At 64.7% G+C, this 13881-nt stretch overlaps 2 protein-coding genes across 4 annotated transcripts; both read left to right on the top strand.

Moving 5' to 3' along the window:
• The first annotated feature begins 2091 nt into the window (after window positions 1–2091).
• Window positions 2092–5676, top strand: TMEM98 (transmembrane protein 98). Its single transcript, XM_058820665.1, has 6 exons — window positions 2092–2222; window positions 2717–2848; window positions 3094–3127; window positions 3404–3519; window positions 3965–4024; window positions 4532–5676. The coding sequence occupies exons 1-6, from the start codon at window positions 2092–2094 to the stop codon at window positions 4737–4739; spliced, it is 681 nt and encodes a 226-aa protein (XP_058676648.1). The 3' UTR covers window positions 4740–5676.
• A 2584-nt stretch (window positions 5677–8260) lies between these two features.
• GRN (granulin precursor) lies at window positions 8261–13811 on the top strand. Of its 3 annotated transcripts, XM_058820657.1 has the most exons (13): window positions 8490–8688; window positions 9298–9401; window positions 9470–9541; window positions 9642–9726; window positions 9810–9913; window positions 9995–10142; window positions 10239–10345; window positions 10933–11047; window positions 11129–11226; window positions 11828–12070; window positions 12742–12984; window positions 13305–13568; window positions 13643–13811. In XM_058820657.1, exons 1-13 carry the CDS (start codon window positions 8562–8564, stop codon window positions 13739–13741), a joined length of 1809 nt encoding a protein of 602 aa, XP_058676640.1. In that variant the 5' UTR covers window positions 8490–8561; the 3' UTR covers window positions 13742–13811. The 3 variants fall into 3 exon arrangements, with proteins under 3 accessions (XP_058676641.1, XP_058676639.1, XP_058676640.1); XM_058820658.1 differs by lacking the exon at window positions 8490–8688 and adding an exon at window positions 8261–8299 and having other exon boundaries at window positions 10933–11226; XM_058820656.1 differs by having other exon boundaries at window positions 8489–8688; window positions 10933–11226.
• Window positions 13812–13881: the final 70 nt, after the last annotated feature.

Raw genomic sequence — 13881 nt, forward strand, 5'->3', positions numbered from 1 at the left:
TTTGTGACAAGAGGGGATTCTTCAGGAGCGCAGTGCGAGTGCTTTGGGACATTTTGGGACACTTTTGGATGCATGGGACGCACTTGAGAACTTTAGGAGGAGCAGGGGACTCTCGGGGCCCCTCGGGGCGGGAGGGAGGCGGTGCTGGGGGCAGAGCCCGGCCGATCCCCGCTCCCATCCCGATCCCACCCCGCTCCCTCTCTGCTCCCTCCCCGCTCCCGGCCCCGCTCCGCGCCCCCCGCCCGGCTCCATCTTGTTCGCGGCCGCCGCGGAGCCGCTCCAGGTGCGGGGGTCCGGGAGGGACTGGCGGGACCCGGGAGGGTCGCAGGGACCCGCCGAGGGAGCTGGGAGGGGATCTCCCACCCGGGACCCCCCCAGCCATCCCCCAACCCCCCACGGGACCGCAGGCGCTGTAGGGGACCCCTGGGAGCGATCCCTCCCATAGAGCAGTGTCGAGACCCCCCATAGACCCCCACCCCCACCTCTGGGCCCCCGGAGCGACCCCCAGGGCCAGGAGGGACCCCGTCAGCCCCGTGACCCCCGGTAACCGGGACTGTGCGGGACTGGGAACCGCCAGCAGCGACCCCCCAGAGACTCAGAGGGACTCGCCGGACACCCCTCAGCAAGAGCCCCCCCACTTCCAGGACCCCCCCAGCAGAGTCCCCCCCATCCCAGAACCCCCCAACCTCTCTCCCAGTGCCCCCCCAGACTCCCCCTTCCACCTTCCCTGGTGCTGCTCGGCAGGGTCTGACCCCAGCCCAGCCGGGACAGTGACACCCCCTGCGGCTCGGGGTGGCGCTGGGGGGGTCCCGGGGGGGACTTTGTGGGGGCCTGGGGACACCCCCGGGGCTGTGCCCTCCCCAGGACCAGGCACCAGGGGGTTACAGCAAAAGCAGCTTTGGCAGCCGAAATCCCTCTTAAGGCTTTAATCGCAGTGAGAAAGTGGCGGAGGGGGGGTGGGGGGAGCACCCTGTCCCCCCCTCGCTGTCCCCAACCCTGTGGGGTTGCAGCGACAACTGCAGCCGGGCTGGAAATTTAAGCCAAATCCCTAAACCTGGCTTAAAATTCAGTGGGATTTAGGGGGGAAAGAAAAAGAGGGTGAGGGGAGGGGGGGAGCAGTGGGGCCGGAGGGTTTTGGGGGCTCATCCCGCACCCCCCGTCCGTGGGGGGCCCAGGTGTGAGTCAGGGGGCGAAGGTCGGTGTGGCCGTGTTTGCACACCCGGCACGGAAGTGGCACCGTCCCCGCGTGTCCCCGTGTCCCGCCCGGCCCGGCGGTGCCACCCGGCTGGAACAGGTAGGGAGGGCAGGGATGGAGCCCCCGGCCCGCGGGGTGGGTACAAGGGGGGTCCCTGCAGGATGGGAACCCCACAGGGACTCCCAGTCTGTCCAGGTGGGGACACAAGGTCCCCTGGGCCTGGTGTCCTGCTGAACATGGGCACAGGGACACACAGGCCCTGCTACGGCAGCACGGCTGGTTCTGGGGTCCCCGTGGCACAGATTTGGGGGATCCCCATGGAAAGGGGGCTCTGGAGGTCCACATGACCCCATAGGAATCAGGACTGGGGGCTCTGGGGGTCCCTGTGGCCCCATAGGGACAGGAACTCTGGGCTCCCTATAGGGATCAGTCTCTGGGGTCCCCATGGCCCCATAGGAAAGGGCTCTTGGGGTCCCCATCAGGGTCAGGCTCTGGGGGGGTCTCCATGTCCCCATAGGGACAGGTCTGTGGGTGGAGGTCTCCAGAAGGACACACTCTGGGGGTCCCCACACCCCCCTATGGCCCAGGCCTTGCTCTCCTCACCCCAGACCCTGTCCCCCCCTGTCCCCATGGACAGGAAGAGGGCAGCCCCCCAAATCATGCTGCACCCCACACCCAAAGTCACCACATACCTCAAGTGACACTGCCTCTAGAAAGACCTTGGGGACAGAGGGGTGACAATCTGGGGGTGATACCTGGTCCTGGCTGGGCATTTTGCGGTGTGGGGTGAACAGGAGAACATCTGTGGAGTTCCAGTCCCCGGTGTCCCTGTCACTGCAGCCCCCAGCGTGCTGTGATGGCCCCGGCCGCCTGAGCCCCTGTGGCAGGGACAAGCCATGGAGACCGTTGTCATCGTGGCCATCGGGGTGCTGGCCACCATCTTCCTGGCGTCCTTTGTGGCGCTGGTGGTGGTGTGCAGGCAGCGCTACTGTCACCCCAAGGACCTGCGCCACCACTATGACACCAAGTGAGTGACCCACGGGGGTGGCAGCGTCCCTGTCCCCACCAGAGAGGGACCCCAACCCCCGTGGGCTGGGGACACTGCTGGGGACATGCTCAGCATCATCATGGAGACAATGTGGGGGACATGTCCCTGGTCATGGGGGGACAAAGATGGGGACACACCCTCCATCAGCAGGGGGACAAAGATGGGGACACATTGGCCATCATCAAAGGGATGAAGATGGGGACATGTCCAACATCATCCAGGGAACAAAGATGGGGACATGTCCAACATTCCAGGAACAAAGATGGGGACACGTCCACTGTGATTGGGGGGATGATGCAGGTGATGTCCAGCATCATCAGAGGGAAGATGCCCCCATCTTGTCCCAGTTTGGGACACATCCACATCACTGGGGGACAAAGATGGGGACACATCCACCAGCACCAGGGCTATTGGAGCTGTGGGGCCACCCGAGGAGGTGGCCCTTGGTGGGATGTCCCCCATGTCTCTGACAGACCCATTGTGGACCTGATGGGGACCACGGAGACGCCGTCAGAGCCCTCGGAGCTGGAGCTGGACGATGTGGTCATCACCAACCCCCACATAGAGGCCATCCTGGAGAACGAGGACTGGGTGGAGGACGCCTCGTGAGTGTCCCCTGTGTCCTCCCACTGCTGGGGACCCCCTGTGCAGTGCCAGCCCCCCATCATGGGATGCAGGGGACAGATTTGGAGGTCACCAAGCCATGGGGATGGTCCTCAAGATGGTCTTGGGGTGGGAATATCCCCACAGGTCTGAGGGACAAGGGCTGGCAGGAGAGGGGGGACACACAGGGGACAAGGACAGAGCAGGGGGGACACAGGTGGATTCACACCCTTCTCCCTCTCCACAGGGGTCTGGTGTCCCACTGCATCGCCATCCTGAAGGTGAGTGAGAGCGTGGCACTGGTGGCAGTGGTGACACTGGTGGCAATGGCAACTCTGGTGATACTGGTAGAGCTGTGGTACTGGTAGGCAGTGGTGGCACCAGTGGCACTTGTGACATTGATGTCAGTGGTGGGCAGCACTTGTGGTAATGGTGGCAATGGTGACATTGTTGGTACTGGTGGCACTGGTGCTGATGGTAGGTGGCACTTGTGGCACTGGTGTTGATGGTGGCATTGGTGCTGATGGTGGCACTGAGTGCTCACCACTGTCCCCCAGATCTGTCACACGCTGACGGAGAAGTTGGTGGCCATGACCATGGGCTCAGGTGCACGTGTGAAGTCCCCAGCCAGCCTGGGTGACATCATCGTGGTGGCCAAGCGCATCAGCCCCAGGTGACAGGGGATGTCTGGGGGGTCCCAGGTCTCTTGGGTGGGGTCCTGTGGCTCTGGGGTGTCCCCAGGGACTGGGGGGGGAAAATTCCAGGGCTCTGGAGGATCCCCAGAGATTTCCAGGGTGGGTCTGGAAGGGTCATGGGAGCTCTGGGCATGTCCTGAGGCTCTGGTGGGGGTACTGAAGCACTGAGGGGGACCCTGGGGACTCTGGAGGGAAACTTGGGGACTTTAGGGATGTCTGGGGACTCTGGGAGGTGTCCCAGGACACTGGGGTAATTTTGGGACTCTGGGAGGTGTCCTGGGGTTCAGGGGGTACCTGGGGCTCTGGGGGGTTCATGGGGCTCTAGGGGGGTCCCAGAACTCCAAGAGAGCTCTTGAGGCCTGGGTTGGGTGTGCTGGAGGTGTCACCACAGTGTCCCTGGGGTTAACGCTGTCCCCACCGCAGGGTGGACGACGTGGTGAGATCCATGTACCCCCCGCTGGACCCCAAACTGCTGGACGCAAGGTGACAGCGATGGGAAGGACAGGGACACTCCTGGGTGGGAGATACCTGTGGGTGGGGACACCCCCCAATCCCATACCACACCTCTGGGGACAATCCCACTCTGGGGACAAGCCCAGGTGACCCAGCAGGATGGGGAGTGAGCAGATCCCAGAATATCCCAGGTTGGGAGGGACCCTAAGGCTCATCCAGTCCCAATCCCAGCCCTGCCCAGACCCCCCAACACTCCCACCCTGGGCATCCCTGGCAGCGTTGTCCAAACCCTCCTGGAGCTCTGGGGCCATTTTCTGGGGAGCCTGGGCAGTGCCAGCACCTGTGGGGTGAGAACCTTTCACTGAAATCCATCCCAACCCCACTGTGGCACAACCTCAGGCCATTCCCTGAGGGTCCTGGTCACCACGGCCAAACTGGTGACCACGCTGCTGTTGCTGAGGAAGCCCCATGGGGCAGGGCGGTGACAGGGCAGTGACAGGGAGGTGACAGGGCAGTGACAGCCCCGTGTCCCCGCAGGGCTGCGGCGCTGCTGCTGTCCGTCAGTCACCTGGTGCTGGTGACCCGCAGCGCCTGTCGCCAGCCGGCCGCTCGCCACTGGGTCGAGCGCTCGCTGGCGGCCGCCGAGGAGCACATGGCCGTGCTGCGCCAGGCCGCCATGGCCACCGAGCCCGAGCGGCCACCGGCCCCCGGAGAGCCGCCCCGCCAGGAGCAGTCGGCCATCTGACCCCAGTAAAGGCCATCTGACCCCAGTAAAGGCCATCGGATCCCAATAGAGGCCATTGGTCCCCAGTAAAGGCCATCTGACCCCAATAAATGCCATCTGTCCCCAATAAAGGCCATCTGACCCCAATAAAGGCCATCTGACCCCAATGAAGGCAATCAGATCCCAATAAAGGCCATCTGTCCCCAATGAAGGCCACCTGACCCCAATAAAGGCCGTCGGATCCCAATGAAGGCCATCTGACCCTAATGAAGGTCATCAGACCCCAATAAAGGCCACCAGACCCCAGTAAAGGCCATCTGACTCCAATGAAGGCAATCAGATCCCAATAAAGGCCATCTGTCCCCAATGAAGGCCATCGGATCCCAGTAAAGGCCATCTGTCCCCAATGAAGGCCATCGGATCCCAATAAAGGCCATCTGTCCCCAATAAAGGCCATTGGACCCCAATTAAAGCCATCTGTCCCCAATAAAGGCCATCAGATCCCAGTAAAGGCCATAGGATCCCAATAAGGGCCGTCGGATCCCAATAAAGGCCATCGGATCCCAATAAGGGCCGTCGGACCCCAGTAAAGGCCATCTGTCCCCAGTAAAGGCCATCTGTCCCCAGTAAAGGCTATTGGATCCCAATAAAGGCCATCAGATCCCAATAAAAGCCATCGGACCCCAATAAAGGCCATCTGTCCCCAGTAAAGGCCATCTGTCCCAATAAAGGCCATTGGACCCCAATAAACGCCATCTGACCCCAGTAAAGGCCATCTGTCCCCAATAAAGGCCATCGGATCCCAATAAAGGCCATCTGTCCCCAATAAAGGCCATCGGATCCCAGTAAAGGCCATCGGATCCCAATAAGGGCCATTGGACCCCAATAAAGGCCATCTGTCCCCAATAAAGGCCATCAGATCCCAGTAAAGGCCATTGGACCCCAGTAAAGGCCATCTGACCCCAATAAAAGCCATTGGACCCCAATAAAGGCCCCGTGTGCCCCCAACCCTGCACGGTGGCTCTGGGATGGGCTGGTGATGTGGTGTCTGCGTGGAGAGGGGTCTGGGGGCAAAACGGGGGTGATGAAGGGGAGGTTGGGGGTCTAGGGAGGGGTTGGGGGGTTTGGGAGTGAGTGTGGGCGGGTTTGAGGGGTTTGGAGGGGGTTTTGTGGGGTTGGGGGGCTTGGGAGGTTGAGGGGTTTAGAGGGGATTTTGTGGGGTTGGAGCTGAATTTGGAAGGTTTGGGGGGCTTGGGAAGGAGTGTGGAGGGGGTTTGAGGAGTTTAGAGGGGATTTTGTGGGGTGGAAGGTGGATTTGGAGGGGTTTGGGGGCTTGAGAGGTTGAGGGGTTGGTTTAGAGGAGATTTTGTGGGGTGGAAGGTAGATTTGGAGGGGTTTAGGGGCTTGGGAGGTTGAGGGGTTTAGAGGGGATTTTGTGGGGTTGGAGGTGGATTTGGAAGGTTGGGGGGCTTGGGAGGGAGTGTGGAGGGGGTTTGAGGGGTATGGAGAGGATTTCAGGGTGTTGGAGTAGGATTTGGAGAGGTTGGGGGTCCAGGGAGAGGCTGGGGGGGCTGGGAAGGGAGTGTGGAAGGAGGTTGGCATGAAAGGGATTTGGAAGGGTTGGGAAGATCGGAGGTGATTTGGGGGTTTGCCGGGGATTTGGGGTGTTGGAAGGGGAGGTTTTGGGGTTTAGAGAGGGTTTGGAGGGAGTTGAAGGGGTTTTAAGAGGAGTTTAGGGGGTGTTGGAGTGATTGGAAGAGGTTTTAGAGTGAATTTCCTGGGACTGGGGAGGTCAGGGGGTGATTTGGGGGAGTTGGAGGAGAATGAGAGTTGGTGTAGGAGGAGAAATGGGAGTTTGGGAATGTTTGGGGTGGATTGGTAGAGGGGTTTGGGGAGGTGGAGTGGGTTTAGAGGAGCGTTGGCATTGGAGGGGATTTAGGGGAGCTTGGAGGGGGTGGGACAGGCTTGGAGAGGGAGGTTGGAAGTTTTGGGAAGGGTTGGAGTGGTTGAAGTGGTCTTTGGGGCACAGGGGGTTGCAGGGGATCTGGAGAGGATTTAGGGGCATTGGTGGGCATTGGCAGGGAGGATGGGGGAGCTGGGGGGCAAAGTTTTGGGAGGGTCGGGGAGATTGGGGAGGACTAGAGGGGGCTGTGTTGACTGGTGGAAATTTGTGGGGTTGTGGAAGATTTGGGGGACTGGGGATTCTGGGGGTACGGCCTGCCCTGGGAACAAGGCCTGGAGGGCTCCAAGGGGCAAAACCCTGAGAGCTGGACAGAGGGATCTGTGCCCCTGAGAAGGGGCTCTGTGCCCCTGATGGGGTCTATGCCCCTGATGAGGGTCTGTGCCCTGAGGCAGGGTCTGTGCCGGGGGGAGGGGGCCCGGAGCCGCACAGGGGGGGTCCCTGTCCTGGGCAGGGGGGTCTGTGGAGTCTGTGTGCCTGGGCAGGGCCCCCTGTGCCCCGAGCAGTGCGGTCTGAGGGCTCTCTCTGCCCCGGCAGGGCAGTCTGAGGGCTCCGCGTGCCCCGGGCAGGGGGGTCTGAGGGCTCCCCCCGTACCCCGGGCAGGGCTCCCTGTGCCCCAGGCAGGGCTCGCTGTGCCCCGGGCAGCGCGGTCTGAGGGCTCCCTGTACCCCGGGCAGGGCTCGCTGTGCCCCGGGCAGAGCGGTCTGTTGTGTCCCCCCTCAGTCAGCGCGGTCTGTGGGCTCGCCGTGCCTCGGGCAGGGCGGTCTGAGGGCTCCCTGTGCCCCAGACAGGGCGGTCTGAGGGCTTCCCGTGCCCCGGGCAGGGCGGTCTGAGGGCTCCCTGTGTCCCGGGCAGGGCGGTCTGTTGTGTCTCTCCCTCCGGCAGGGAGGTCTGAGGGGTCTGTACCCCGGGCAGGGCGGTCTGAGGGCTACCCCCGTACCCCGGGCACGGCTCGCTGTGCCCCGGGCAGGGCGGTCTGTTGTGTTTCCCCCACAGTCAGGGTGGCCTGAGGGCTCCTCCTGTACCCCGGGCATGGCGGTCTGTTGTGTCCCCACCTCGGGCAGGGCGGTCTGAGGGCGGTCTGAGGGCTCCCTGTGCCCCAGGCAGGGCTCCCCGTGCCCCCGGCAGGGCGGTCTGAGGGCGGTCGGAGGGGTCTCCCCCCGGGCAGGGCGGTCTGAGGGCGGTCGGAGAGATCTCCCCCCGAGCAGGGCGGTCTGAGGGCGGTCGGAGGGGTCTCCCCCCGGGCAGGGCGGTCTGAGGGCGGTCGGAGGGGTCTCCCCCCGGGCAGGGCGGTCTGAGGGCGGTCGGAGGGGTCTCCTCCCGGGCAGGGCGGTCTGTTGTGTTCCCCACCCAGCCCCTGAAGGCTCCCTGTGCCTCGAGCCCCCCCCGCTCTCGCCGCCCTCAGCCCCGAAGGCGGGGGGGAGGGGGGGGTGCGGCCACGTGACCGCCCGTCACGTGACAGGGTTGAGGAGGCCGCTGTGCCCGCCCCCTCACCCCTGGCTGGCCAATGGTAGCGCGGCGGGCTCGGCAGACGGCCAATAGTCGGCCGGGGGCGTGGCTTGGGGCCAGCGGTGGGGGCGGGGCTTGCTACCAGGACCGGGAGAGGGAACTGGGAGCGCTGGTGGGTACTGGGAGCGCTGGGAGACACGGGCACGGCACGCAGGGAGGTACTGGGAGCGCTGGGAGCTGCCAGGAAGGACTGGGAGTCACCGGAGGAACTGGGAGTCACGGGGGCCACTGGGAGTCACCGGAGGAACTGGGAGTCACAGGGGTCACTGGGAGTCATACGGAGACTGGGAGGTGCTGGGAGAGGAACTGGGAGTTACGGCAGGAACTGGGAGACACTGAGAGTCGTGGGGCAGCACTGGGATTGCCCGGGAGTCATGGGAAAACTACTGGGAGGCGTGCTGCGAGCACTGGGAGCGCTGGGAGTCCCTGATGGGAGGCGTGCTGCGAGCACTGGGAGCGCTGGGAGTACTGGGTGCACTGGGAGTACTGGGAACACTGAGGGTAATGGCAGAACACTGGGAGCGCTAGGGGCACTGAGCGTACTGGGAGCACTGGGGGTACTGGGAGAGCACTGGAGGCACTGGGAGCTCTGGGAACACTTGGAGTGCTGAGAGCACTGGGAGCACTGGTGGCACTGGGAGTACTGGGACACTTGGAGTACTGGTGGTACTGGGAGCACTGGTTCTGGGGGATGTCGGGGGTCAGCCCAACCCTGCCCAGGTGGGGGTGCAGTGCCACCAGTGTCCCCCTGAGCCCCCCCATGGGACACAAGCCCCGCGGCCCCCCTGGGTGGGGCAGGAGGTGTCTCCGGCGGGGAAAGGGAAGTGACAGTGATTGTGGGATGGGGGGCGGGGGTGCCCGTCTGGCACCGCAGGGAGATCTTATCGGGGCACGGTTGGGGTGCCGGACACCTCAGGGGTCCCCCCGCTGTCTGTGGGTACCCCCAGCACCCTGAGGTGCCCCCCAGCACCCCGGGGTGGGGGCTGGCTGAGGGGGGGTGGGGCTGAGGCTTTCCCAACATATGACTGAAAGAAGAAGTGAGATTTGGGGGGCAGAACTGAGTGCTGAAAGGGGAAACTGAGGCCGGGGTTCGGGCGGGGGGTCCCACAGGTGCTCCCAGAGCCATGAAGACCCTCCTGCTGCTGTGGGTGGCCCTGGCCGGCGCGGGGGCCCAGCTGCCCTGTCCCCATGGGGGACCCTGCCCCGTCACCCCGGTGAGTGTGAGGGGTTTGGGGGGGTCGGGGGGGCCTCAGCAGGGAATGTAACCCCCTGTGCCCCCCAGGCCCTGCCTGCCCCCAGTGCTCTGGGATGCCAGGATGGCTCATCGTGCCCCGCCAGCTGCCAGCTGCCAGAGGTGAGCCCCCTCCCCAGTGCCTCAGTTTCCCCCCTGTCCCTGCTGTTTGTGGGGCACTCCCTGACCCCACCTGCCCTCCCTCCCCCTTCTCTCTCCCCAGAGTGTCCCCTGTGCTGGGGGCCACCGCTGCTGTCCCCGAGGGTCCCACTGCAGCGCTGATGGGCAGTCCTGTGTCACAGACCTGGGTATGGGGACACGGGGGGTGGCTGGGGGGCAGAGTGGGCCTGGAGGGGACAGGATGGACAGGGGGTGTCACCTGTCTCCGCAGCCCCCCGTGCTGTCCCCTGTCCTGATGGCCAGTCCGAGTGTCCCGACGATGCCACGTGCTGTGTGACGAGCAGCGGTGCCTGGGGGTGCTGCCCCATGCCCCAGGTACGGGGTGTGGGGACATGGGGACACTGAGGGGGGACCTGGCATGGCCACCGCTGTGACGAGCACGGCTGGCACCCACAGGCCTCATGCTGTGCTGACAAAGTGCACTGCTGTCCCCACGCCACCGTCTGTGACCTGACCCGCGGGCGCTGCGTGTCCCCTGCCGGTGACACCGATGTCCCCATGGGCACAGCCTTCCCCGCCTGGAAGCGCCACCCCCCCGCCCCAGGTAAGGGCTGTGCCCTGGGGGTGCCCTCGCTGTGCCGTGCGCTGGGCCGTGGTGACACCGTGTGTCCGTGGTGACACCGTGTGTCCCTCCCCTCAGTGGCGCTACGCCAGGTGCTGTGTCCCGATGGCCACTCGGTGTGTCCCGACGGGGCCACCTGCTGCCAGCTGTCCCCAACGCAGTATGGCTGCTGTCCCCTGCAGAACGTGAGTGCTGCCACAGCCCTGGGCACCCCAGCATGGGCAGCTGTGCCAAACCTGTGTGTGCCCAGCACCCCAAACCTGCCACCCCCACTGAACACCCCAAACCAAGCACCCCATGCCAGGCACCAAATCCTGGCCTGTGCCAGGCACCCCAAACCAAGCACCCCTGTGCCAGCCACCCCTCACTGGGCACTCCAAACCAGCACCCCACACCCCAGCTCACACCACTCACCCCGTACCAGTCCATGCAGGCACCCCATTCTGGACACCCCAATTCCAAGCACCTCACAGTGATGCCAGGCACCCTGTTTGGGCACCAGTTATCCTATACCAGACACACCTTGCTGGGCATCCTGGGCACCCCACCCTGTGCCATGTCCCCACACCAGGCACCCTGCACTGTCCCCCGTGCTGAGCACACCCTGTCCTTGTCCCCAAGGTCCCTGTCCCCCCATATCCCCTGCTCCCAGGCCATGTCCTGCAGTGCTGGGCAACACTGCTGTCCCAAGGGCACCTCCATGCCATGTCCCCTCTGCTGTGCCCCCCTGTCCCCATCCTCAGGGTCCTTGTCACACTGTGTCTCCCCCCAGGCCGTGTGCTGCAGTGACGGGCAGCACTGCTGTCCCCAGGGCACCACCTGTGACCTGGTCCACTCCACCTGCACCTCCCTGGGGGCCTCTGCCTCCCTGGCAGCCCTGCCCACAGGTAAGAACCCCCCCAGGGAGCAATCACTCCCTGTCCTGTCCCAGGGAGGGGACACCAGCCGTGACTGTCCCCTGTTCCCAGCTGGTGACATCAAGTGTGACGAGAGGACGAGCTGTCCCGATGGGAACACGTGCTGCAGGCTCAGCTCTGGGGCCTGGGGGTGCTGCCCCCTTGAGCAGGTACAGGGGTCCCCTGTGCCCCCAGGACACACAGATGTCCTTCGCCCCCCCTGGGAGGGATAAGGACACATGTTCTCTGTGCCCCTGGGTGGGATGAGGGCAGCTGTGTCCCGTTCCACTGACAAGCACAAGGGTGGGGGTTCCTTGAACTTGCCTGAGACAAGGTTTGATGTCCCCTGTCCACCTTGGGAGGTACAAGGATGGGGTCCCCTGTGCCCCTCTGGGACTGGGAGATGTCCCCTGTCCCCCAGGAGGGCTCCCATTCCCTGATGTCCATTGGGGAAGGGTGACACTGAATCACTTTGACATCTCCCAGTCAACCCCCCTGTACTGCCTGGGACCAGTTTGGGGCTCCAGTGGCACGAGGTGGTGAAGGGACATCCTGGAAGCCACCAGGATGCTCAGGGACCTTCCTGAGTCCCACTGAGGGGGGAGGTCAGGAGAGATGAGAGGGTCCCCATATCCCCCCCTCCTCACTGCTGGGATGGGGAATGGGCACGGCAGGAATGGGCAGGAAGGGACACATTTGTCCCCCCTCCTGTGGGGCTGGTAGTCCCTGGGGGGGTCCCCTGTGCTCAGCCCCCCCTCTTTGCCTCCCCAGGCCGTCTGCTGCCCCGACCATGTGCACTGCTGCCCCCAGGGCTACACCTGTGACCCCGAGGGGGGCAGCTGCCTGCAGGGGGGGGGCTCCCGCCTGCCCTGGGTGCAGAAGAGCCCAGCAGTGCCCCACGGGGGACAGGTGACATCGGGGAATGTCAAATGTGATGAGACCACGAGCTGTCCTGACGGGACCACGTGCTGCAGGATGGGCCTGGGCACCTGGGGGTGCTGCCCCTTCAGCCAGGTGTGGGGGGCTCTGCCCATGGGGTCCATGGCTGGGTGGGGTGGGGGTCCGGAGGGTGCACCCAGGGGAGTGGGGGGTGCTGGACTGAGCAGATGGCTCAAGGGACCCCGAGTGTAGCACCTGCTTGGGGACATGGGAGCATTCACAGGGCACAGAGACCCCCTGTCCCCTCAGCAGCCCCCTGGGCTGGGGGTCTCCTGTGCCCCGAGGGGACAAAGGCCAATGTTCCCTTTCCCCAGGGGGTCAAGGCCAGATGTCCCCCTTTGTTGCTTGAAGGATGAGGGCAGTTGTCCCTTGTCCTCCAAGAAGAGTGGGCTCCAAACCCCTCATGTCCCCATGGGACACCAGGCCCCTTTGCTGGCCCCCAACCCCAGTCAGACCCTCTCTGCTAACTGGGACCAATCTGGGACTCTGGGGGCAGGAGGTGACAGAGGCACACAAGGCCACTGAAGTGCTCAGGGGCATTTATGTGTCCCACAGAGGGACAGAAGCATCACAAGGGGGTCCCCATATCTGCCCCCCTCAAAGGGGGGATGGAGCCAGGCTGGGTCCAGGGGGACACAGAACAGGCAGGAAGGCAGGAACAGGCACGAGGGCACTTGTTCCCTGGGGGTCCCCAGCTGTGTTGTTGGGGGTCTCCTGTGCTCAGTCCCCCCTCTTTGCCCCCCCAGGCTGTCTGCTGCCCCGACCTCGTGCACTGCTGCCCCCAGGGCTACACCTGTGACCCCGAGAAGGGCAGCTGCCTGCAGGGGGGGGGCACCCGCCTGCCCTGGGTGCAGAAGAGCCCAGCAGTGCCCCACGGGGGACAGGTGACATCGGGGAATGTCAAATGTGATGAGACCACGAGCTGTCCTGATGGGAGCACGTGCTGCCGGCTGAGCCTGGGCACCTGGGGGTGCTGCCCCCTCGAGCAGGTGTGGGGGAGTCCCTGGGGGTTGGGGGTACCCCAGGGGTGGGGTGTTGTCTGGGGAGTGAGGATTTGGGAATGGAATGGAGGGAGGTTGGGACAGAGCGTGACTGTGGGGGTGACCCTTTGGGGACAAGCTGGGTTGGAAGGGGCAGGGACATGGGACACTCCCACGTTTGTCAGTGGTACCCTCCATGGAGGCTCTGTGGGCACCTTGGGGACAGGGTTTGGCACAGCCCCTGTGTCTCTGCGTACCTCTGTCCCTGGTACCCGGACCCCTGTGTCCCCCACTGTCACCCCACTGACCCCATCCCGTGTCCCCCCCAGGCCGTTTGCTGCGGGGACCACAAGCACTGCTGTCCCCGGGGCTACACCTGCAACGTGGCCACCGAGAGCTGTGAGAAGCTGCTGGCACCCACCCCGCTGCTGCCAACCCCCTCTGCCCCCCGGCGGGCACCCCCCGTCCCGCTGCGAGCCGCTGGCACCCGCCCCGGTGGCCTCGTGCCCTGCGGTGCCACTGGCTCCTGCCGCGGGGGCCAGCGGTGCTGCCAGGCCCGGGGAGGCTCCTGGGGGTGCTGCCCCTTCGCCCAGGTGAGTGGAGGGACACCAGGGTGGGGGTTAGGGTGGCATCATCACCCCCCTGCTCACTCCGTGTCTCTCTGCAGGGCTCCTGCTGCTCCGACGGCCGCCACTGCTGCCCCGCGGGATCCCGCTGCACTGGAGGGGGCTGGGGGTGCAGCCCCCAACGCTGGGACCTGCTCTGATGGCACTGGGGACACCACCAGCACCAGCACCCACCCCGGGTGCCACCACCCCAATAAACGGTTTCTAGGAGAAACTGCACCCGTGGCTCCTGGCGAGGGGGAAACTGAGGCAGGAGGCGGAGGCAGGGGGGATTTTGTGT

The sequence above is a fragment of the Ammospiza caudacuta genome, chromosome 27 (assembly GCF_027887145.1).
Source record: "Ammospiza caudacuta isolate bAmmCau1 chromosome 27, bAmmCau1.pri, whole genome shotgun sequence".
Lineage (NCBI taxonomy): Eukaryota > Metazoa > Chordata > Aves > Passeriformes > Passerellidae > Ammospiza > Ammospiza caudacuta.